The sequence below is a fragment of the Kryptolebias marmoratus genome, linkage group LG16 (assembly GCF_001649575.2).
Source record: "Kryptolebias marmoratus isolate JLee-2015 linkage group LG16, ASM164957v2, whole genome shotgun sequence".
Lineage (NCBI taxonomy): Eukaryota > Metazoa > Chordata > Actinopteri > Cyprinodontiformes > Rivulidae > Kryptolebias > Kryptolebias marmoratus.
The window spans coordinates 32,021,734-32,046,769 of record NC_051445.1 but is presented as its reverse complement, the minus strand read 5'-3'; the positions used below and the strand labels follow the sequence as shown (position 1 = coordinate 32,046,769).

Below are 25,036 nucleotides of genomic sequence, written 5' to 3'. Positions count from 1 at the left end.
GGTACTCAATTGCATGCATTGCTCTAAATTTGCTTGTCATCCCGGAATTAATCCCTCAATTGAATTCACTCAAACATTTCTGGTGGCCTACACTCGTCCAAGACATAAAGGAATATGTCTTTGTCTGTTCGACCTGTGCACACAGCAAGAATAGCAACCACCCTCCAACTGGATTGCTTCAGCCCCTTGTTAGATTGTAGTTTTTTTTGTTTTGTTTTCCTTTGTCTGTGTTGTCCTGGCTTCCTGGGAGGTTGCTGGGAGGTTGCTACTTCCCCTCACAGCTACCAAATGCCACCACTGGGCGGAACCCCTGGAGAGGTGCGATGGCCAACCTGTAGACACACCTGTGTCTAATCTGTGAGCTGCTGAGGTGCTTTATAAGGAGCAACTAGCTGACACTCCAGTGCCTGAGTGTTTGCCTCGACTGGTAAACGTTTCACTCGAGAAAGCCCTCCTGCGTACTGACCTGCTTTTTGATCGCTCCCTGTGCTCTTTCTGACAGTTCTCCTCGTTGTTTCCCAGAGACTCCTCGTCGTGGACGCCCGTTTTTCCCGTCTGGAAGTTTGCCTGTGCTTTTCCTCACAACTCCGCTGGTAACACCAACTGGGTTCCATCCCCGTGCGCACGCCTCCGAGGTCCCTCCTGTGGGTTCCCTCCGGTTCGCCTCCGGCTGTGCCGCTCGTAGCTCCGGGAGCTAGCCATCTGGACCCGCTCCGACGTCAGCTCGCTCTCCGACCGACACCCGCTTCTCCGGCTGCCGCCCCACGAAACCCTCACTCCGCATTCAAGTAAGAATCCTCTTAGACCTGCCTCTGAAATACCTCCTTGGATCTGTCCTGCACTCACGCCCTTCCTCTCCTAAACAGCTCGACGACCGGTCCCCTCCCGAATCCAGGACTATATTTCCCTGATCTCCACCTTCCCCCTTTCCCTTAAATAAATATTGTTTGTTTCATATCACTTTTCTTATTGTGTTCTTGCATGTGGGTGAACAGACTAGAACCCAACATGACACCCCTAGCAATTCCTAGCTGCCCTTGGTCACATATCTCCTTGGACTCTCCTTGAGAAACTCAATCAGGAACTTGAAGCAGCCATTCGTTGTGTTATCGCAAGCAATCCTTCATCTTGGACTTCACATTTCCCATAAGTAGAAAACGCCTACAACACTTAAACATCCTCCGCCACAGGATTTTCTCCATTTGAGGCCTCTCTAGGCTATCAGCCACCATTGTTCCTCACTGAGGAGTCCAACATTTCTGTTCCCTCCGTGCAACTCCATCTTCGTTGTTGCAGGAGATTCTGGAACCAGACTAGAGCTGCCCTTTTACATACTGCTTAACAGAAAATTAGATGGGCGGGCAGACAGACACAGGAGACCCACGCCTCAATATTCACCTGGACAGAAGGTTTGGCTGTCATCTAGAGATATAATCTTAAAAGACTCCTCTCGCAAACTGGCTCTTAGATACGTTGGACCATTTGAAATAGACTGTCTCCTTAACCCTTCCTCAGTTTGCCTTAAGCTCAATTCATTGATGAGGATCCATCCCGTGTTCCACGTCTCTCGGATAAAACCTGTCACCTCCAGCCCTTTGTGCCCTCATCCACTTCCCCTCCACCCGCCTGGATCATTGACAACCACCCAGCCTTCACAGTTCATTGCATTTTGGATGTTTGTCATTGAGGAAGAAGACTCCAATTTCTAGTAGATTGGGAGGGACATGGCGCGATCATTGATCATTAAGGCAGTTGCTAGTAGTTAGTTACATCTTTTTGTGAACCCTTCTAAAGTGAAAATTATTTATGCTTTATTAGGAATTTGTTAAAACCCTGAAGGCCTTAATTATTAATGCTCTGCAAGATAAGTATACAGTTAAGTCAGACATTCTCTAACCATTAATACATGTCTAACACATGGTGTGAAGGTACATTTATATGAACATTTACATACATATACACACAGTATACAGACTAGTTAATTCATGAGGTATTAAGCATGAAAAAACATTGAATGTGTTGTTTTGGAAGCCTTTATGGATAAAACATTTATAGCTTACTAAACATGATTGTGGCCTAAGACAAATTTTCTTTGGGGACAATAAAAGTAAATTTTTTTCTTAATTTTATCACACACTGCACATTTTACTGGACCCCAAGGTTGTGCAGCCAGACATCTTGTGTGGGAGAATGTGTGAGTCAGAGAACTAATTGGTTTACATTCCCTGTACTTTATGCCAAAAATATAAAATTAGTAACAGGGGAACAGCTTGAATAGGGCTCTGTTGTTTAAAAATGTCAAACTGATGTTCTATGTGTGATCAAAATCTTTCAGCTAAGTAAGGTTCCGGGTTGAGTGAGATGACCCAGAAATATTTAAGTGATAAGCTGGTCAAATCCACTTAACTTTTTCTAAAAGGGGCTGCTGTGTTTTCTCTCTTATTTCATTCGGGTTCACATAAGTTCAATAAATGGACTAGAACAGTGAGTAGAAACCTGTCTACACTACTCCAGCCAGTTTTTAAAACCAGTGTTAACTTTAACAGCAAATCTTGATTTAGTTTAATTTTTAGTGGTTTGATAAAAAAAAAAAAAAAAAATGTTATTTAGTTTTAGTCTCATATTAGTTGACTAAATATTATATTTTACTCAACCATATCTACAGTAAATTTAGTTGACTAAAACACAAAGTGTAAGGATTATTTGTTTCCAGTGGCGGGCGGTGCATTTCACACTTAGGCCTTCAGTGATGTCCAACTTAGTCAATAAATACCTTTCAATGTGCCAGCATTTATAACACCAGAATGAAAACCAAAATGGGCTATTATCCGGCGCATTTTAAAAATCAACAAACCCACATCAGCAATTAAAACATATCTGGTATGCTACTGTCAAAACTAAATAAAATTGAATAAATTAAATAAAATGTTTGCACTCACCAAAACGGCTGTGTCCCCCAAAACACTTATTTCAAACCAAAATACTGGGACAGGTTAGCTAGCTCGGGGGTCGGCCGTCCTCCTCTAACAAGATCTAGCTTCTCTTGAAAAGTTCGTCTTGAAAACAGTCTTGCCAGTAAATCAGCAACCAAATTAACGTGTTGCTCTCCTTCAGCCATTGTGGGTTAAAAAGTTTTTAACCGTTAACAGTCCCGGGTGTGACTCTGTTGATCTGCATAGCACTGCCGTGGCTCAAACTAGTAAGTATCTATATCCAATCACAGGACGCATAAATGTCACGTTCAACGTGAGGCCAGCTAGAGGGCCTTACTGACACAACTCGTGATCTGATTGGCTATCGCAGCTATCTATCAACAGTATCTGCCTGTTCACTTACAGTACACAGATGCCAGCACTGATGGTTCTGAAGGCCCGGGCAGATTTCATACAGCCTGGCAACATAAGAGCTGAATTCTGATTGTATAAAAACTCTTAGATATCTAGGGAAAGTAAATTAAAAATTAAATTAACCTTTATCATAGTTATGATGATTCTTGGTTATGTTAGGCCAGCAGAGAAGGCCTTGCTGGCCCTGACGGCCCACCACTGTTTGTTTCCTAATCTTCTTGATTCGACTGTTCCCTTTTCAGGGGTCACGTCAGTAAGTCATTTTCCTCCTTTTAACTCTGTCCTCAGCCCAGCTACCTCCATGTCCTCTCTAACTGCATCCATATATCTCCTCTTTGGCCTTCTTCTTTGTCTTCTTCCTGTCAGCTGCATCTCTAACATCCTTTTACCAGTATACCCACTGTTCCTCCTCTGCAGGTTTTTTGGAATCCTCACCCATTACTTTGAATACTTGTAAAGATCATATAAAAAATGAAAAAAGATAAGAAAAAAAGATTAAAAAATGCAGTTGTGCAGCCATTGGTGAAAAAAACCTAATCTTACATTTTGTCAAATTTTAGGCCCATTCTTGAAATGCTTCAGTCTGGTTTTAAAGCACTTCACAGCACAGAAACTGCACTTTTAAATCATTTTCATGATCTTTGATAAGCTACAGATTTAAGAGACTGCAATTTTTCTGCTTTTAGACCTGACAGCTGCCTTTGAACCCAGCTGACCACAGCATTCTGATCTCCCAGCTGAAGCTATGTCGTATTAATGGCTCTGCAGTAGACTTATTTAGGTTTTACCTGTTTGACAGGAGTTGCTCTATAAGACTCAGAGAATCTGCTTCCTCATCTGCCCCTCTCACAGGTGGAGTTCCCCAAGGATCTCTTCTTGGACCCAATTTATTTTTTATCTATATGCTCCTGTTAGGCTTCATCTTCAGAAAATTTAACAGCTCATTTCATTCCTATTCAGAACTCAAAACTCAGATCTCCCTACAGTTAAAGCAGAATCTTCTTTTTCACTAAAAACCACTGTTTGACTGCCTTTGTCAGGATTCAGGTTTACTGTGTGTTTCTTTTTGTATTTAGTGTTTCTGGTTTCTTTTGGTTATGGGTTTATTGTTGTTCATGTTTTTTTGTGGTTCTCTGTGCCTCTGTCATCATCCACTTCTCCTCAGTGCCTGCCACGCCCATCTACACCTGCCCCAAGCTTTGCAATCATCTCACCTGTGCCCACTTCCCCATATTACCTCCTGTCTTTAAAACCTGGTCATCTCCTCCACTTACTCCATTGTTGCTTCATGCGCTGTCTGGTTGTCCCTCTCGTTTTGTGTCTCAGGTTTGCTTGTGTTTCGTTTCTGGATTCTGTTATGTTTAGTTTTGCTGCCACGTCAGCCTTTGTTTTGTGTTTATTGTAAATAAGAAAGTTTCTTTTCCTTTTTTGAAAATGTGTCTGCGAACTGGGTTCGCCTCCTTCTCCACCCAGCACGACAGCCTTACTGAGGTAAAAGCTTGGACGGCTTCAGGCTTCCTCAACCTCAATAAAAATGAAACTGAAGTAATCATTTCTGGCTCTTGTGGTAAATGCAGAACTTCTCCTATAGAGCCTGGGGTTGTATGTAAAGTTCAATGTAAAAGAGGAGCAGCGGCTCTACTCCTAGCTCCCCCAGGATGATGGAGCTCCTCACCTCATTTCAGCCGCTTGTATCTGGGATCTTGTTTATTTGGTTGATCCAAGCCTCATGACCATAGGTAAGGGTTGGAACTTACAGAAGGATTCCCAAAAGCACAGAACAAAATACACAAAAGCACAGAACAAGATTTACACCTGTATTTCTGATGCAAATACAAATATATCCTAACCATTAATACATGTCTTTTAGTGCATGTGCAAATGAGCTGACGGTACAGATCGTGCCACGATGCACGCGCAGCTTCTTGCTGACGTAGGCTGTAAACAGGTCTACAGTGCAGCGTTTGAATAGCTTAATGTGATTGGCTTAGAAGTAAATCGTATCTCATGTGGAGGTGCGTTCTCATGAAACAAGAAAGATACCTGATTGGCTGAAGACAATTGCCAGTTAGAAAAAAAGGCATTTGTGTGAGACAAGTCAGGGGAGTCACAAAATTCACAGACAAATGCAGCAAAGTCCACAAACCAGAAGCAGTTTGTAAATCAGGATATATTTGTGTTTGTATCAGAAATACAGGTGTAAATCTTGTTCTGTGCATTTGTAAATCTTGTTCTGTGCATTTGTAAATCTTGTTCTGTGCATGTGCTGTGGCAATCTGCCATAGCTGCCTGTTTGACTTCTTCGGTCCTCCTGATTTGCCGGCCCTTTAATTACTCCCAGCTGCAGCTCGTTGTCATCACCCTGGCCCAGGGTTGGAGGGAGCTGTTCCTCGCTGAAGCATCGACTTCCTTTGGGTAATCCATCTCGGCCTGAAACCTGTCTTTTGAGAAACCTGTTGTTACTTACCCTGTCTGTCTCCGTACACCACTTAGTGTTCCTGTTGCTGCACCTCTCTCCACCTGCCTGGAATCACATTACCTGGGACCTCCTGTTGATGACACCCGGAACCGGCTGGATCTTACAAGAACCTGCAAACCTACTTACCTGAGCACCTTGCCTGAATCCTCCGACCTGAACTCCACCTTCTACTGCCCTGAACCTGCACTGTGTAAATACTCACCCACGAAGTTCGGAAAGTGAAGCTCGTCTGCCTCCTATGAACCACCTTCACACTCTATGTATATACTCACCTCTGCGCTCCCACATGGCGCTACCTGTAAGTTAGAGCCCTTCGCTAATCCTCTGAGCCATCTGCAAGTTACTACTAGACAAAGACATTAATCAATCCTCTCCTCCTTCCAGATCCCACCACCTCTGCGCAATAAAGTTTTCTACTTAATTATTGCCTCCTGAGTTTGTTCGTTACCTGGGGACTCGCTTCTGGCATTTTCTAAAACGTGTCATGTGCAAATTGTTCTGTACATTTGTGAATTATGAGACTGTGTTAGTTCCATACATTCCAACCCTTTCTAGTTGAGAACCATGGATTTGTGCCTAGAGGAGCTGACTCTCATCATAACTGCTTCACACTCAGCTGTTAACCGTCCCAGTGCATGCTAAAAAGTTATGGCCTGAAGACGCCAACAGAACCACATCACCCAGGAGATCAACAGAATCCCCAGGTGGCACCTCTCCAGGAAACCATCTAGAGACTTCAAGAAGTTTGAGTAATCTGAACTTCTGTTTGGCACAAAACAGCTTATCCACTGTGAAATAAATAGTACCAGTAGTCAATACAATTTACAATAATTTTGGCATTTCTGTGCACCAAAATACCCCTTGTTTTTATTCATAGAACACCCATATATTATCAGAAAGTTTGAGCCGAGCAGCCAGACTGTGTGCTCGCCAGGCAAGTAACCTCCCTCCCCTCCTGTGCAGATGTTCACCAATCACAACACAGAACTCATAGTAACTCAGCGAGGAAATGTAGCCTCATTCAGCAAATACAATAGTTTGGGCAAAAATAAGATACTATTAAACGACAGTATGCTATTTCATCATTTCTTATCTGACAACCCTATTGTGTTTAGAATCAGTTTTTTTCTTTACACTCAGAGGAACAGCTAGAATATTCTCCTTGGATGTTCTTATATTTGTTCATTCAGAGAATCTGTATTGTCAACTGAAGCCTCCTGTGTGATGTGGAGTTAATTTGACATCTAACTACATTTCAAACATCTATTAAAACCACATCATGGATAACTTATTTCTCTACTGATAAATGTTAATTTAGCACAATAGCAAAGGATTTTTTAAGGTTTGTTATGAAAACACACCGGTAGTTCAGGGAGTAATGATAGCTTAGCTTTAACTTTAGCGTGGATGTCAGGATATCCAAATGTCTGTTCACATTCATGTTTTCACTGGAGACTGTTCCCTCATATGGTTTACACAGCATCTTGTTTTTCTTCATGTTAACTGTAAAATGTGTTCATACGTTTCCTCCTCTCATTCATCCAGTCCAGCATTAATTTTAATGAAAGTGCACCAAAGCTAGTTGTAACGTCTTCCCGGGGAGAGAGTAAAGGTGGGAATCTGCTGCTCAGAGAGATTGGAACCATGCCGAACTTGTCACGCCTTTCTACCCAACAAAATTAGATTAGATTTCATCACTGTCAGAGTCCTTGCACATAGGTTTTTATTTAGTTATAGTCTTGTTTGGGTTCAGAAAAAATGGTTGCTGATGAAAACTAAAACAAAAATTATTAATCAGCAAAATTAATACTGCTTTAAACAGATATTTTGTACTCTGCTTACATTATTTCATGGTATACAAAAACATTGAATTACCAACAGTGTGCCATGTGGCGATAACGCCCACATCAACAACTTGTCAAAATACAAAGAAACAATGTTCTTTCTCAGACCCCACTAATGAGTCAACTAGGGATAAATCCAGTGACTTTTTCTGGCGTTATTGGAGACTTAAAGCATGTATCATTCTTACTCTTAAGCACTTTGAATCGCCTTGTTGCAGAAAAGTGCTATATAAATGAATTTCACTTCACTTGTTGTCAACAGGCAGTTGGTGCCACTGTTTGTTCCTCCCCTGTCCTAATGCACTCATAGGTGTCCCAGCAGCACTCCCTCCTGCAGCCAGGGCTGGAGATGTTCCCTCACCCCCCTTTCTGTATATAAGCAAATCGGCCATTGGCTGGGATCAAAATGTTTAACATAAATCACTGCAAGAAAGAGGGTCAGAATTTAAAAAAAAAAAAATTCAGTGTCCATATCAGAAGCAATCTCTATTGCAGTAGCTTTTGCAGACACAAATACAGTGTCTCTGTATTTTTGCATGAAGTCAATTAATCCATATAGTTGCTTTAAGGCCACGTCAAGTTTTTCTGTCATGATCTGTGATTTTTGGTAGTTTTGTGATTACTATCCTGGGTTTATTTCTTTGTTTATTTTCTGTGTTTGCTGAGGAACTATTCCCCTTGAATGCACAACTCTGCAGGATGCTGTCCCTGAGACCGCAGTCTCAAGTCCCTGAGAGCTCCGCAATTCATGAGAGTTGGATATTGGAGAGTCCTCCCGTGGCTTATGTTTTTGAATAAGCAAATGATTGGATAATGCAAAAAAGTAACATAACTAACGTCTATGCTGTTTCAATCACTGAGTGAATGTATTTTAATTCATCCCTAAAATAATAATGAGAATGTTGCAAATAGCCAGAATGCTTAAGATTTCAAAGTGGATAATAAATATCTGGGTACCACTTAAAATTGCTACAAACTGACATGTATAAAAATGTTATTTTTGCTTTTATTTGCATAAAAAAATCAAAGTCTTTTTTTGGTGTGTGTACCAGAAAGGTTGACGTCTTACAGGGCCCTCTGTGAGGATCTGGTTTTGGCCCGCCTTTGGGTGTGGCCTTTAACCCCTCTCTTCACAGCTGTCGCTGATTCCTCTGACGAGCAGTACCGGTATTTAAACCCCTAGTCGGCACCAGATCTTTGCTGGAGCATCTTTCCTTATGGTTAGAGTCTCAGCCACTAGGTTTACGTCTAGCTTCGTACCACTACGTTAATCCTGTTTTTGTGTTTTGCCTCGCTTCAGGTTTTTTACCTCTTTGCCTCTCCTTGGGACTTACCTTGTGCAGCCTGGACGAATTTACCTGTTGGACTCCTAGGATCCTTCCTCGCTGGATTCTTCTTGGACCATTCACTACTAAACTCCAAGCCACTTCACTCTTCAGAAACCTGTAAGGGAAAAAAAACTAATCAATCTCTAACTACCACGGATAAACCTGTACTGGATCCCTTGGTTCTTGAGACTCACCTTGCCTCCTTCCTGTCGTTTCAGATGCTCCCAAACGCTCACTGTAAATATCAAATCACTTACCTTTACTTCCTGTCTCCGTGTTCTGGTTTCGATTCTGCTCTTATGGCTAAAACCCCAGCATTATGTCAGCCTCAGAGTCTATAGCCAAATATTATTGAAAGATTCTCCCCAAAAATTGTTTTTTGGATACCATTTATAGTTTCTTCTAAGTTGACAGCTGCAAAATTAGGAAAAAATATATAAAAAAAAACAAAAACTGGAAAAACAGCAAAAACAGTATTTGCCTTTTTAGGACACAAAGTAATAATGGGCATATTCAAAGCTAGCTGCTACATCATTGTTTCTGAAAAGCTCTATATCTCCAGAACATACTGACCCACTGGAAACTGAGTTTTTAAAAATCTCCACTTTTATCACCAAGAACTCTGATTGTGAGTGGGAGGTGATAAATGCAGCAGAAAAACTCAGTTTCAGGAAAATTCAGAGTAGTGATCATGGGGCTCATAAGTAGCAGTGCAAGAAAATCGTTTTTGACCATTTACTGTTCAGGTACATACAGATGTGTTACAGCAGTGCCAGGAAGGAAAGTCATCAGCAATGACCTTAGAGAAGCAACTGTTGCTGTCTTTTCATCTGGGAAGAGTGTTTTAAAGTATTTGAAACTGACCTTAAATGATTGATTGTATGCAAGCAGAAAACATTTAGGACATTTGTCATGAATTAAAATAAACTCCACACTTAGACTGCAATGATCAGAAAACGATCTGAAATTTTAGGTACCAGTGTCACAATAAGGGCGCTCATGGTCTATGGTTTGTGACTCGGGTTTTATAAGTATATTAGAGTCTTTTTGTTAATGTTTTACCCTCCAGCCTTTGTTTTTCAGTTATATAATCTCTGTTTTTGTTTATTGTTTTATAACTTACTTTATCTCAGTTTGACTCATCCTCTACTTCTCCCTCACACTACTGGGGTTTATTATGAAACAAGATCAACATAGCTGCCTTTTCTTTGACTTAACTGGTTTGACAAACCTAGTTATGACCCAGTGCCAGCTGGTGGAGTTTTCTCCAGGGGGGGGGGTATAAATCCAAAACAGACATGTACCAAAACATATACTAAGGTATCACACCAGTGTATTTACATGAATTAAAACAACATTATAAATGCACAAGTGCTTCCTGAACAAAGACGGAGGTCTCGCAAGGCACAAGCCTGTAGGACACATTTCGCATTTATAAGATCTGTTTTCTCCCTTATTTTTCTAAACTTTACTGTAGAAAATACGACAAAGCTTGTTTTATGGTGAGAGCACTCACTACGTCATGTATTCTGCACGTACAATATAACAAAGATCAGATGTCTCACTCCGATGTTGTTTTTTTCTGATACCTGAGGATGTCCTAAAATGCACACTGTACACATGATCAACTCTTGTTTTTACATTACAATTTATCAGAGTTTGCCCTGGAAGAGGAGGCCCTGCTAAGGCCTGATAGAGAGCATTGCTCCAACAGCGAAGTACCGGCGCATTTTGTACACCTTAATGATCCCAGCAATTGGCCCATGCACCTGGATACCAAAACACTGGATTTACTTGTGGAAAAGGGACCGGTTAAGGTCTACAGTACAACTTTGATTTCCCTGTGATTAAAGAAAAAAGACACTTTTCTGATGACTTCTATGAAAGAAAGTTGCCCAATGGTGCCAAAGCTCACAGAGATTGGCTTGTTTATTTGAAGAAAACAGATTCTGCATTTTGCTTTTGTTGCAAACTGTTTAACAGGAGTGCAAGTTGGCCCAAATTAGCTAGTAATGGCAATAATGATTGGAGACATTTGAGTACTCTATTGAAACAACATTAAAAACGTCAGCTGATCATATTGGACATGCTGTAAAATAGATGGAGACAAAACAAAGATTAGAAACACGCAGCTATAGGCCAGTTACATTAAAGAGAGATAAACAGAGAGAAAAATCATTGGCAGGATGTTTTAACATGCATTTTAGCAGCTCAGGGTTTCCCCCAGAAAAGAGGCTAAGCCCGGTGGTTTAGTAAAAAAAATGATTAAAGTTGACAGGAAAGTTGAAAATATGGCTATTTATTATGTGATATTGTAAGATATTTGTATCAAATATTTACACAACTACAGTTTTACAAAAAAGCACTTTTGAAATATTTTTTTAGACAGAAATACAATTAAAATAAATACAAATTGTTTGCACTTAATTTAAATCCTAATTTAAGTCACATTTACAAATAAATGAACATAAATGAAAAAAGTGCAAACAAAGCACCAACACACGTCTCACTTCCAGGCCAATGAATAACAACAGAGAACTCTGACAAACAGACAGATGCTGTACTGTACTGTGCTTTTTGTGGCACAGGCTGCATGTTGGATCACTGCATGAAACAACAAAACATCTAATAATGAATTNAACATGCTTACCATATTCAGTCTTGTAAAGCCAGCTGCTGAATTTCAGCTCAACTAACCATTTTTGGTTAAACCCGCTCATTCCATGTTTATTACTGTGGCTCTGACAACATGCTAACTCCAGGTAGCTGAAGGAGGCTCTGACAACATGCTAACTCCAGGTAGCTGAAGGAGGCTCTGACAACATGCTAACTCCAGGTAGCTGAAGGAGGCTCGGCCTCAGGGCTCATTAGAGTCCTGCAGGGCTCCGGGAACAATGTGTGGACCTGAGTGCGGTGGAGGCGTTTATACTTGGTGCTTACGTCGGTGCAGTATTCTCCAAAAAGACAGGGGGCAGTACACTACGTAACCAGCGGCAAGTTATAAAAGGTGCACAACGTGACACCGCATGGGACCTTTGCGCAGGGGCGGAGACAGCGTGATTGTGTCACTGTTGGCGTGCACACCCTCACGCGGTGAGGTAGATAAAGGTAGCAGTTTCAGGGGTGCGGGTGGAAAAAAAAATGTGTATAAAATATGACGTATTTATAATAAACAAGCAGAGTTTAGCCTGGCGGCCGGGTCACCAAAGTCTGGCGACCCGCCAAGCTTATAAAACGCTGGAGGAAACCCTACAGCTGTTCAGTATTTGTCTGAGCATAACTTGGCATTTTGAGGAACAAATTCAAAGCTTTATGAAGAGAACAATGGTAACTTTTTGGAATTAATAGAGATGATTGCTAAATTTGATCCCACTATGCAAGAACATGTCAGGCACATAAAAAATAAGAAAACTGCGTCTCAATCCCCGGGCTTACTTCATGCCATGTGGTTGCCACAACCTGAATTTAACACTGGGAGATATGGCAAAATGCTCCCAAAAGCAATGTCATTTTTTGGTATTGTACAGTGACTTAATACTATATTCACTGGCTCTCCTAAACAGTGGTAAATAATCAAAGCAAAAGTTCCAAATCTCTGCCTGAAACAAGGTGGGAGTGTCGGGTAGAGAGTGTAAAAGCAATATGCTATCAAACAAGTGACATTAAGGATGCTTTGCTTGAAAATTAAAATTAAAAGTGAATCCAAGTCACTAGCTAATGAAATGCAAAGCTTTGAATTGATTATTTCCCTGTTGGTATGGCAGGGGTGTCCAATCCTGGTCCTCGAGGGCCTCTATCCTGCATGTTTTACTTGTTCCTCTGCTCCAACACACCTGATTTGAATCACTGGGTGATTAACAGGCTTCTGCAGAACAAGAAGAGGTGATTTAAGCACTGAATCAGGTGTGTTGGAGCAGGGAAACAAGGAAAACATGCAGGATGGTGGCCCTGAGGACCAGGATTGGACACCCCTGTGGTATGGTATGATATCTTGTTTGCTGTGAACACCGTCAGTAAGACACTCCAGTCAAAAGACATGCAGCTTGACGTGGCCTTAAAGCAACTATATGGATTAATTGACTTCATGCAAAAATACAGAGACACTGTATTTGTGTCTGCAAAAGCTACTGCAATAGAGATTGCTTCTGATATGGACACTGAACCTGTAATAAAAGCAGCACGGTGATGAAAATGAAAATATTCCAGACCTAGAGCAGGTGTGTATATCAGACTATTTTAATGTGATAGTGGACCTCACCGCTCTCCATACCCACTTTAAACAAATGCAGAAGTTTGGCGAAATGTTTGGATTTCTTTTTGATGTGACCAGGCTGTGTGAAATGGAGGAGACTGGCCTGAAAAGGCAGTGCAAAAGATTGAGTGATGCACTGAACACATCCAAATCTCAGGATATAAATGCATTGGACCTCTTCGCAGAGTTGAGGATACTTTGAGATATAATCCCAAAGGAAACAACTACAGCACTTAAAACACTTTGTTACCTCAAAGGGATTGAAGGAACTTTCCCTAACTGTGAGGTTGAGCTCAGGATCCTTTTGACTTTTCCAGTAACTGTGGCATCGGGCGAGCAAAGCTTTTCAAAGTTGAAAATGAGTAAAAACTAATGCGCACCTCCATGTCACAGGACAGACTGTGCGGGCTTGCTCTGCTTTTGAAAAGGATATTGCATCTAAACTGGATTATAAAGATCTTGTGGTTGAGTTTGCGGCCAAGAAGGCGAGAAAGGTGACTCTGGCTTGAACAGTTTCTGTGAAGTCTGGTGAGTTTCTTTCATATGTTAGAGTTACTGAGCAGTGAATATGTTGTGTATAGGTTTATTGAAAAAGAAAAGTGTCCTAAGCTACTTGTGTAAGAGATGTCAAGATGCCAAAAAGTGACTGAGCTGACTTGATGTAAAGCTACTTGTCAATTTTTTCCCTTTTTGAAATAAATAGCAACAAATCACAGCTGAGTCTAAACTATGCTGTATTATTCTAATTGATATAAAAACATATTGCAGCGGGATAATACATTCAGTATCACTATAATAGCCGTGTCCATGTGAAACCTTTATTTGACCTTTATTCATGCGCAATTGTGCATCCATATCAAAGAGCAGGGCCTCGCACTCTACCTGCGACAGCCTTGGTGGTAACATTTAACTTTAGCTGACAATAACAAGTAAAAACAAAGACAATTTCATTATTTACAGGGGACACTGTCATTCAGGGGCCCTTGGAATTGTCCTAACTTTTCCCCCTTATACTGCAGCCCTGGATACAACAATGATGCTACAACAGGGACAGGGCTCCCAAGTTTTGATCTGAGCTTGGAGGGAGATTTTGAGCTGCTAGAAGTTGTTAGATGACGTCATCAGCTAATTTGCATATTTGGTCATATTGATCAGGCTGTAGGAGAGAGGAATACCAACGGTGGCAAGACAAAAAATGAGTAAAAAACACTCAAAATATGTTTAGAACTACAAATTAACTTAATGAAATAATTTTATAACTTTATTGCTTCACCTGAACCCACACTACATAAATTAGTTTGTCAGAATATGAAATTGAACCAAAAGACAGTTTAGTGTCGTGGAATTACCAGCTCTACATTCAACCATCCTCTTTTTTTCTTTTTATTAAAATTATATGTACATTATATTTACATGCCGCTTTGTAATCCAGGATGGGATCAGCAGCAGCTTTGCACACAAATGATTCATTTGCAAAGTGGACACAGAGTGGAGCAGGTCTCCTCTGGCTCCTCTGGCGTGTTGGCTACCCAGGGCAAGGGGGGAGATACTACCATCATCCTCACCATCCAAATATGGGTACCAAGCCCCACTGAGCCCTGAAGAACTAAATATGAGGGCAGCTGACCTGAGATATAAGACTGTGACCAAGCTAGATACCTACGACCTGGCCCCCATGGAGGAAGAGGCTGGAAACTAAGATCGAGGCAACTCTGAGAGAAATCAGTCGTCAGAGCAACAGAAAGGTGAGTTTAAAAATGATCCACCACAGAAACACCGAAACTTGTCCATAGCCAGGGCTCTAGAAACTGCCAAACAATGCCTCAAAGGTCTGGCTACTTGTCTTTAGAGGCACACTGAAGTAACAAAAGTCAGGAGAATAAACAGTGTATTCTCCACCGCACCATCCAAAGTGTGACGCATATTTATATTGTTATTAAAGCAAACTCTCAGGATTCTGACTTTGGGACAGGGGCAATCAGCGGTCCGGGTCCGAACCCTGACTGGTAGCGGGTCGGGACGCCGACAATATAGACAGAGTTCTAATGTAAGTTTAGACAAACCTGACTTTAACAGAGACGTGTTTCTGGGACAGCTGAGCTGTTCAAACTACACCTTTCTTTGGCAACATCACGGGGACATTGCCATCCAAACTAACATGAAGCCCCTCAGCTCTGTTCTCTGTGATGGGAGAACATGTACATGTTCTATACTGCAGTCGACATCAGAACATTGTTCAGCAGTAAAACCAGCAGAACTAACGTGACGGTCTTCTTGTGATGAAGTGGGCGGAGCTCCTCTTGGGTTGCTAGGGGAGGGGCTGGGCTCGGCCTGGGGTTGCTGGGTAACAAAGATTGTGATGCAACAATCCCGAGGTTTTTGAAACAGGTCATTTTACAGACACCAGAAAACATTTAGTTATTGCTAAAAAAATGACTGGGGTTTTTTTGGGGGGTTTTTTTGCACTTGGACTGTGTCTAGAAGCAGTAGATACTGCAGAAAGTGAATTTTGCATCATAGGTCCCCTTTAACAATAATAATCAAATAAAGAGGACTCCCGTTTACGTTTAGTGAACATGCTGCTTGCTGCTGTAGTGTTGTGTCACTCACGAACATCGGCTACACACAGAAAGGAGTCTGTCAGAGAGTGCAGGGGAGGGATTCGTTCAGTAAATGTACTGCAGAGAACTGCCGCTGAGGACTGATTTGTTTGCTTGGTACTGTGCTGGAAGTGGCATTGTGTCATTCACTTGTGTACTGCACAGATAAATTGTGTGAAGGATTCTGAACCCTTCTTCTGAATACTTTGAACAAATCTTTTTAATGAACTGATTCAGTACACTCAAAAGAACTGCCATTACATCACTAATTTGTACCCAGCTGCCCCTACATTTATGATTTAATCTGTTAGAATACACTTTAAAAATGAAGACAAAAAATAATTACCATTGTCAGGTTGAAGCAAAAGAAACCCAATATGCAGACTCATCTTCAAAACAAAAATGGATTTATTAAACAAAACAATAAAACAAAAGGCTGACGTGACAGCAAAACAATAAGAAACTGAAGCACAAGGATTGTGAGGAAACACAAGGAGCATAATGTGACTGTGGTATAAAAACCAAACACTTACAGCAACAATGACCAAGTGAAGATATGATGGGAGTGTTTGAATATAAAGGGCTGGAGGTGAGTGGAAAACTGAAAGCAGTAATGGGAAACAGGTGAAGTGTGTGTGGCAGGCTGACTTAAAAACTACTGAGGAGATGACTGAGGAAGAGTGAAAAGTGGCACAAGGAACAAAGGGAGCAAAATCCCACAAGAACATATTACAAAGAAAGCACAAGGAACAGATCTAACACTGGGTTCACATGAAAATCAAATACAGAACATCAAGAAATAACTCCTGACAATCATTTAGGTTTTGCATAGTTTGAGCTTGATACTTAGGGGTGTATTGCTGGAATTACAGACAATAAACTAAGATAGTTTTGAGACTCCCTCAATAACTTTGCAACTGTTTTGAGAAAAAAAAATAGTTGCAGAAGTGTTTTTAACATGTTCAAAATTCAAGCCACAAGACTACTCATGTTTGTGGTTCATGCAAGGAAAATTAACAACCGCATGAATGTTTTGAGACATTTTGAGTATTTGTGACTGTCATTTGACAACGAGTCACAGCTGATTAATTGTGTGAATGCTAAATCAACATTCACACAATCTGACTTTAATGAGTATCTGCACTCTGCATTAGCAGTCAGTGATATAAATCTGCAGTGCTTGGCTCGGCTGGAGGCCTGTGACCTGCAGCTGCACAGCAGATAAGAATGTGTTTTGCTTGTTCCCCATGGTCAGGACAGCTTTCTCTCCTAGATCTGGTCCCCTGTCTCTGATACTCTCAGATGTTTATTTGGGAATTTGTCACAACTCTTCTCTGGTGGCTGAGGGGCCTTTTCTTTTGGAGGGAAACTGTAGAACACAGAGGGTGGCAGGTTTTTAAACATGGGATTTTGTAAGGTTTTTGACTCTGAATAAGACCATTACTGTCTTTTGTTTCTGTAAACTAAAACAGCCTCACAGACACTACTTTTGTGAATGCTGACTTAGTATTCACATTGTTTTCTTTTATTTTTCAGTATGTTTATTTGCAAGCTAACTACGCCTGCATACTTTGTGCTGTTTTAACCATTCATACATCAAAATATTCAGCTCATTTGGGATAAGAGTGCTATGACATTTGTTTTTTGTAGGTTTTAAACTTTTGTAATTATTCAAATAATTACTAAATTAATTACTAAATAATAAAATTATTTAATTTTATTTACAGATATATTCCCCAGAGGACTATATTGAGACTTATTTTACTTCAGCATACTTGATATATTTTTGTCTTCTTATGGTACTTTCAGTTTTTAGCTGGTGTTCTACTAATTTTAGCTTTTAGGCAGTGTGGTGATTTGGTGTTTGTGTGGTGCTTCCTGGTGGGCCGTCCTGGCTGTTGATTGGCAGCGCCTCTCCACTCCTTCCACACCTGCAGCGGATTTGGCTCATCAGGAGAAGTCGGGTACTGAAGGCTGTGGTGGGAACCAGATCAGCGCTGGAGCATTGTTTTGCCCTGTGGTAAAGTTCCTAGCCTTTTTGTAATCTCAGTTTTCGTGAACTGCTTTTCTGAGGATTGTGTTTGTTCTTCTCTGCACGCCTTCAGGATTACCTGCCCGTTTTCGTGGATCCAGTCTGGTCTGTGTCCAGAGCCCGTCATGAAGTTAAGTGCCCTACCCGTTTACCTGTGCCTGTCTGCCAACTGTACTGCTGCCGCCTGGAAAGGATACCTACCTGCTGCCTTTTGGAAAGAACCAATGAACTGAAGAACCTGCTACTGGGAAGTTCCAACTTTATCCACTCACCTCTGTGCTGCAAACCGCTCCTCTCGCTGTAAGAAACTCTAACCTGGAAAATTACTCTGCACACACTTACCTGCTCTTCTCCTGAAGATCACCCAAGACTTACTACGTTCTCTCTTTCAGATCCCGGTTCCAGTGCTCTGTTACACTGTACACTGTAAATAAAGCCACTTCCCGTTACATTTGTCTCCCGTGTCTGTCTGACGCCAAACTGCTCTCGAAGAATAGTTAGAATCCTGACAGGCAGCCTTTTATTTTAGTTGTTTCCCTGCTTTGAAACACCTGATTTGAATGAGGGAGTGATTAACAGGCTTCTGCAGACAGAAAGGACCTGCTGAAAAGCAGGGAAACAATGAAAACGTGCAGGATAGTGTTCCTCGAGGACCAGGGTTGGGAACCGCTGGGGGTAGGGTATTTTGGGGTTTGAAAGCCACTGGAATGTCATGTTTAGAAAATAAATCTCAGTTTCTCTGAAACTCTCGCAACATACTGAATGACCACTGGTCTGAGTCTGGGTTTGGAGTCCTTATTTTTACCCGGTTGCTGACTGGAGTCCTGTTTGGGTTTCTTGTCTGCTTTCAGGGAGTCCCAGTTAGGATATCCACATTGCTCCAGGGCCCATCTTGTCTGGCATTTCTCCTCCTCCTTGGCTTCTGAGTTTGTGAGAATGCTGTCTGCTCTGTGGTACAGACTTCTAATGACTCCTAACATGTGCCCCTGAGGGTGATGGGAGTCAAACCATAAGTACTGGTCTGTGTGGGTGGATTTGCAGTAAACATCAGTTTCCAAATGTCCTCCATCTGAGACTGAGACCTCACAGTCCAAGAAAGCCAACCTGCCATCTTTTACATCTTCTCTTGTGAACTTTATATATTTGTTCACAGAGTTGTTGTGATCTGTGAAATGTTGGACTTCGTAGGATTTAATTTTGACCCAGGTGTCATCAACATACCTGATCCAATGACTTGGTGGTGTCCCTGAAGAGAACACCAAGGCTCTCTTTTCTACATCCTCCATGTACAATAGGAGCAACCGGGGACCCCATGGCACACCATGTTTCTGCCTATAAATTTGCCCCCCATATATGAAGTTGGTTGACTGCAGACAGTTTCAAGAGTTAGCACAGTAGCTCTGTGCAAAGGCGCTATCATATAATGTGACCGTCTATATCTCAATAATATGCTCGTGTTCTCACTAAAACCAGGAAGATAGAGCACATAACACCAGTTTTAAAGTCCCTACACTGGCTCCCTGTAGCTCAAAGAATAGACTTTAAAATACTGTTGTTAGTTTATAAATCACTGAACGGTTTACCACCACAATACATTAAAGATCTGTTATCGCTGTACCAACCGTCTAGACCCCTCAGATCTTCTGGTTCTGGACTGCTCTGCATCCCCAGAACCAGAACCAAACGAGGAGAAGCAGCATTCAGTTTCTATGCACCACAAATTTGGAACAAACTTCCAGAAAACTGTAAAACAGCTGAAACACTGGGTGCCTTTAAATCTCAACTTAAAACCCACCTGTTTAGAGTTGCTTATGGCTAAATTAGGGTTAGAGTGCAAGTTTTTGATGTCTTTGATGTTTTTCTGTTTCTTACTGTTTATTCAATGTCACATGCTGTTTTTATTTTGTTTTTTAATTATGTAAAGCCCCTTGAAATGTCTTGCTGCTGAAATGTGCTATACAAATAAAATTTGATTGATTGACTGATTGATTGAATAATAGTCATGAAGTCAGTGGTTAGGTGATACTTTTTATTCTTTAAAGGAAGGAGAGAGTCATCAGAAGCAGTTTGGTTAAACTAACATCTTCGTGTGCTCTGCGTTTTCTTTGTTTTTCCTTTTGCGTTTGTTTCCTCTTACTGGCCATAGACGTAAGGCTTCTGCAAAGCTTACGTTTTTGGCGTAGCGTACTCTTCTTCGGGGCCACCATATGGCAAGGTGTGATGTAAGAACGCAACAGCGCCCCCTATGGTCACAATATACGGTGGGTCACAGAATATGGTGTAACACCGGTCCTGCCACTATAATTTTGCTGGTTTTAATATTTCCTCTGTTTTGTTCATTGTCATTATATTTAGAGTTGATGTATGTGTGTGTGACAGATGTGTCCAACCATGGATATTTATGAAAATACAGAACAAATCACGTCCCATATCGGATCAACATTTAACTGCCAAATAAAGGAAGATTCCATATTTTACAGGATGGACGGCAACTGTACAACCCTAGCTTGTTTTTAGCATTATTTATATTTTATATTTACAGTGAGTCAAACCTTTTGGCGTTCAGGATCAGCTCAGTCCAAGCAATATAGGTCGATTCATACGATCACAGGACCGCTCCCGCGTCCGTGGTGTCTCGCGCTCTGCACTTTGTCTTTTTTTTTTTAAGACGACCCGCTCTGCTCTTCTGCGCTGTGTGACATTAACACCGCCGTGATCATCAGCTACCGTAACAGCTGTTGTCATGCTCACTTGCACTTCCTATTCTCAATTACAACAATAACTGTGCATAAAAACATTTTTTTTCTTATTCATAAAACACAAAATCGGGGACATTTCCGGGGACAGCTTTAGCCGGGGACAGGTCGTCTAAAACGGGGACTGTCCCCGGAAATCGGGGATGTCTGGTCACCATAGTTTTAATCTTTTTCAGATGTGAGAAAGACTGCTCACATGCATACGTAGAGCCAAACATGGTCAGTACGGCAATACTCACACGCAGCAGTGTGCGGTATGTGACTGGAAGTGCGTTCCAAGTTTTGACAGTCAGCTGGTCTGCGTGTTGAGGTTTATTCATTTCTGTCCACTTGTGTTCGCTCACCAGCTCTGCTTGCTGTCGTGCAAGTCTTTCCAAATCTTCATTCAGTGTCTTGAACTTATTTACCCACATGTCTGAGGCCATCAGGTCAGCAACTTCGACCTCAAAATCTCTGATGGAGACACCGGGGAGGTAACTCAGGTTGGCTTTGTCCACTGTACACTTGTGTGAATGAGTGATGAACTTAAAAAGACGAGTATGCTCATGAAATTCTCCAAAGTGAGCTTTGAATGACTGCAGGAGATCAAATGTGAAGCCAGCTAGCTGCTGGAGATCACTGGCTGCACATGAATCTTTAAATTCCCTCAGTTTTTCAAAGTGGAGTAAACGACCCGTTTTAATATCCACAATGAAGAGTTCCAGCTTGTTTTCAAATGCAGACACCGCTTGTTGAAGGGATAAGACTGTATTTCCAACGTCTTGCATTGTCACATTGAGCTGGTTCAGATGTTCACTCATGTCCACGAGATAGAAAACCTTCAGGAGCCACTCAGTGTTGGCTAGCTCAGGATGCTCAATGTTTTTCATTTCAAGAAAAGTTTGAATTTCACTCATGCACTGAGCACCTTCCCTCTCTACAACCTTCACACATTGCTGTGCAAAAGCAGACCGGGATAACTATTCCCAACTTCATCCAGCAGTGTTTTAAACTGGCGATCGTTTAAAGCTTGGGCAACAATAAAGTTGACCACCTGAATGACCAGTGACATCACCTCACCAAGCTGCTCACCACACATCTGAGCACAAAGCGCCTCGTGATGCAGAATGCAGTGAAAACTTAGGATAGGTCTGTATCCTGTTCACAAAGAAGCGCTACAAATCCTCTGTTTTTCCCCATCATACAAGGAGCACCATCAGTACACACCAAGATAAGTTTATCCATCGGTAGATTTTTTTTCCTTAGCAAACTCAATGAAAGACTTGAATAAGTCCTCCCCTCTTGTAGTCCCTTTCATTGGCAAAACAGCAAGACTTTGCTCACGCAGTGTGTCACCGGCAACATACCTTGCAATCACGCTGAACTGGGATACCTGGCTTACGTCTGTTGACTCATCCAAAGCGAGGGAAAAGAATGGCGCTGCATTTATATCCTTCACTTGTGTTTCCTCCACTTGAATTGCCATCATGATAGTACGATTGTGAACAGTTTTTTCTAACAGAGGCATGTCTTTGATTTGTTTTATTATTTTATCTTTATCCGAAAAGTCATCAAAAAGTTCATAGGTGACATCAAGCATAAATGTTTTGGCATACTCACCATCGGTGAGTGGCTTTCCGTTCCTCACTGTTGCTACAGAACCAGCAGAGATAGCTGAATTCCAGTCACCTTGTCGGGTCCACACACGGTGTTGCTGCTGACTAGCTTGCACTCTGCACAGTAGCTCTTGGCAGGCCTTCTTCCTGCTGTCCCCCGCTGGATATTTCAATGCAAATGTAGCATGGCGTGTCGAAGTGCCGCTTTATATTGGACCGTTTCGTCGATGGAATTTTATCACTGCATATCGGAGACACCACATAACCTGCTCTCTCCACAAAGACGAATTACTCTGACCATTCCTGCTGAAATGTACGGTACTCCTCATCTTTTTCTCTTTTAGCCATCTTCTTCGTCAAAAGGGTTTGCTCTGCAAAGCTAGCTTTTAAAAAACAGAGGTCATGTGACCTCCACTGTCAGTTGAGAATTCCGCCCAACTGACAAAAAATTTCAACTGCCACTGGGTTATAATGGCATTGTTTTTTGCAAATTATGTCACCATAGTTACTTGAAACGTCAGTAAAAGTAAAACCATACATCCTGTAACCGAGCTGTTTTTTTTGATATTACATTTGTGTGGGTACATTGCTCGGTTCGGGCTACATTAAAGTTATATATAGAGACACTTTTAGAGGTGGATAACAATAGGTGGCTGCCATTGGAATGCATAGGATGCACTGAAATGCATTGCTTCGCAATAAAATAGTTTGAAAAACTATTTTTTAGAACATATTTTTAATTAGTGTAGTGCTAGAACTTAATCTATGATTGATTTTAGAGGTGTAATGTATAAGGTTTCTAAAACTTAAAGTGCTCAAAATTGCAATTGTTTGGACAGAAAAAAAAAAAATGCTGTGTCAAAAAATATATAGCTGTAGGATTGTTCCACAGTAATGAGTAAATGTTCTCGGCAGACAGATTAATTTCTGTTCTGTTTGATACTAAACTATACATAATTTACAGGAGTCCATTGATAACTTTTCATGTACATCAGAATTACCATTTTTAATCTTCTAAAACTCTTAAAATGCAGGGGCTTTAGGGCCTCCTAACAGGGTGTTGCCCCTGGACCCCAGTGGGGACCTAAGTGCTTCTCATACCCCCGGGTAAAAAAAACTCAAAATCCTGGCTACGGGCACGGTCTTTGAATCATTGGAGATATTCACTTTCCTGATGTAAGAACAGAAACGGAAATGTTTCTGGACAGGACACAGGACATCAGAATGGTGGTTTTCCTTCTCTCCAGGTCTTCTTCGGGTTCAGTTCAGCCATCACAGACAGGTGGCCTTCATACATGTTGGTTTTGATGGCTCGAAGTTTCTCCTGGTAGTCCTTGGGAAGCCCATTCTGCTCTGCTCCCATCACAATCACCTACAATCATCAGCAAAAGGACATTATCTTACTTTAAACTAGTGTGTGATTAACATCTAACAACAAATGTTACAAATCCATAGATCTTTTTCTGCTGTGTCAAATAGTTATCAATAGCTTGGTCCCTTATCAGTTGTGGCATCAGTTATCGAGCAGGAAGTGTGGAGTAAAGGTAGAAGTGTTTGTTCAGGCTAGGGTACAGGGTGGTCAAACAAGGTCCCATTTTATATATTTTAAGACTTTTAAAACAACTCTTCTTAAAAATGGCTTACTGGTGTAAAAGAATACTTCATTAGCCAATATTAAACCTCTACAATTTTACATGACAATGTTTGTTTAGTTTGCCATTGTTTTCTTAACTGAACACGTTTGTTATTACAACCCTCAGGAAAAATTATGGAAGGACCACTTTTGGAGGATGTTCTTCCAATTGTTTAATTTTGTTTAAAAAACAAATAAATCACAGACATGCCACAAAACTATAATTTTTCAAAAGTCCAACCTAATGGCATTAAATAACAATATAAATAAAATAAATGTAACTGTTGTAGTCAGTCACAGTTGCTGTTTTTTATCAAGCAGAGGAAAAAACAATAGAATCATGGGAAAAAACCCTGGACCATTAGTATTTTGTAGCACCACCGCTGGCTTTTACAACAGCTTAAGGTGTGAACTTAACTAATGACAAACAGTACTCTTTATCAGTCTGCCTCCAATTGTCTCTTATTGCTGTTGCCAGATCAGCTTTGCAGGTTGGAGTCTTGTCATTCAACATATTCTTCTATTTCCACCGGAGATTTTATACTGGATTGAGATCCTGACTATTCACAGGCCACACCGTTGTCATCTTATGTCTTTCTAGAATAAAAGTTTTTAAGTTCTTGCATTATCTTTAAAAATAAAGTCATCATCACCAAACATCCTTTCAACTGATGGAGTAAGTAATGTGTCCAAAATTACTATGTAGACTATGGCATTTATTGGTGATGTAATGACTGCAATGTAATTTTTGCAATGTGTCTTTTTGTCACAGTTTTAGGTTTCTTGATTGTTTTTCTATTTTTCAGACCTGTAAATGCCTGTATTTCAGTTTATATATCTATGTTTTCAGTATGTTTCTGCCAGTGTTTTGTTTCCTGAGCTATCTGTATCCTGTCAGTTTTAGGTTTTGCTTTCCTTGGCCATAGTTCCCCTCAGCAACTCTGTCTTGCCTTGTAACTCACCTGTCAGACATTTCCAATTAACTCACCTGCTCCCATTTACTAATCATCCCACCCAGTACTTGTAGTACTAGTTTCATGTTCAGTATCAGATCTTCATGTGCCCCCTTCTCAATTTGGTCCTGGGTTTGTTTTGTTTCTTTTTGTGTGTGTGTGTGTGTGTGTGTGTGTGTGTGTGTGTGTGTGTGTGTGTGTGTGTGTGTGTGTGTGT

The 25,036-nt window shown here is 41.1% G+C and overlaps 1 protein-coding gene across 1 annotated transcript in view; it reads right to left on the bottom strand.

Moving 5' to 3' along the window:
• Positions 1 to 23,431: 23,431 nt before the first annotated feature.
• LOC108250051 (gamma-glutamylcyclotransferase-like) overlaps positions 23,432 to 25,036 on the bottom strand; it is a 16,922-nt gene continuing 15,317 nt past the window's right edge. The window contains exon 6 of the mRNA XM_017439755.3: positions 23,432 to 23,605. Within this exon, the coding sequence (XP_017295244.1) occupies positions 23,453 to 23,605 (153 nt within the window). The 3' untranslated portion in view covers positions 23,432 to 23,452. The remainder of the gene's footprint in view (positions 23,606 to 25,036) is intronic.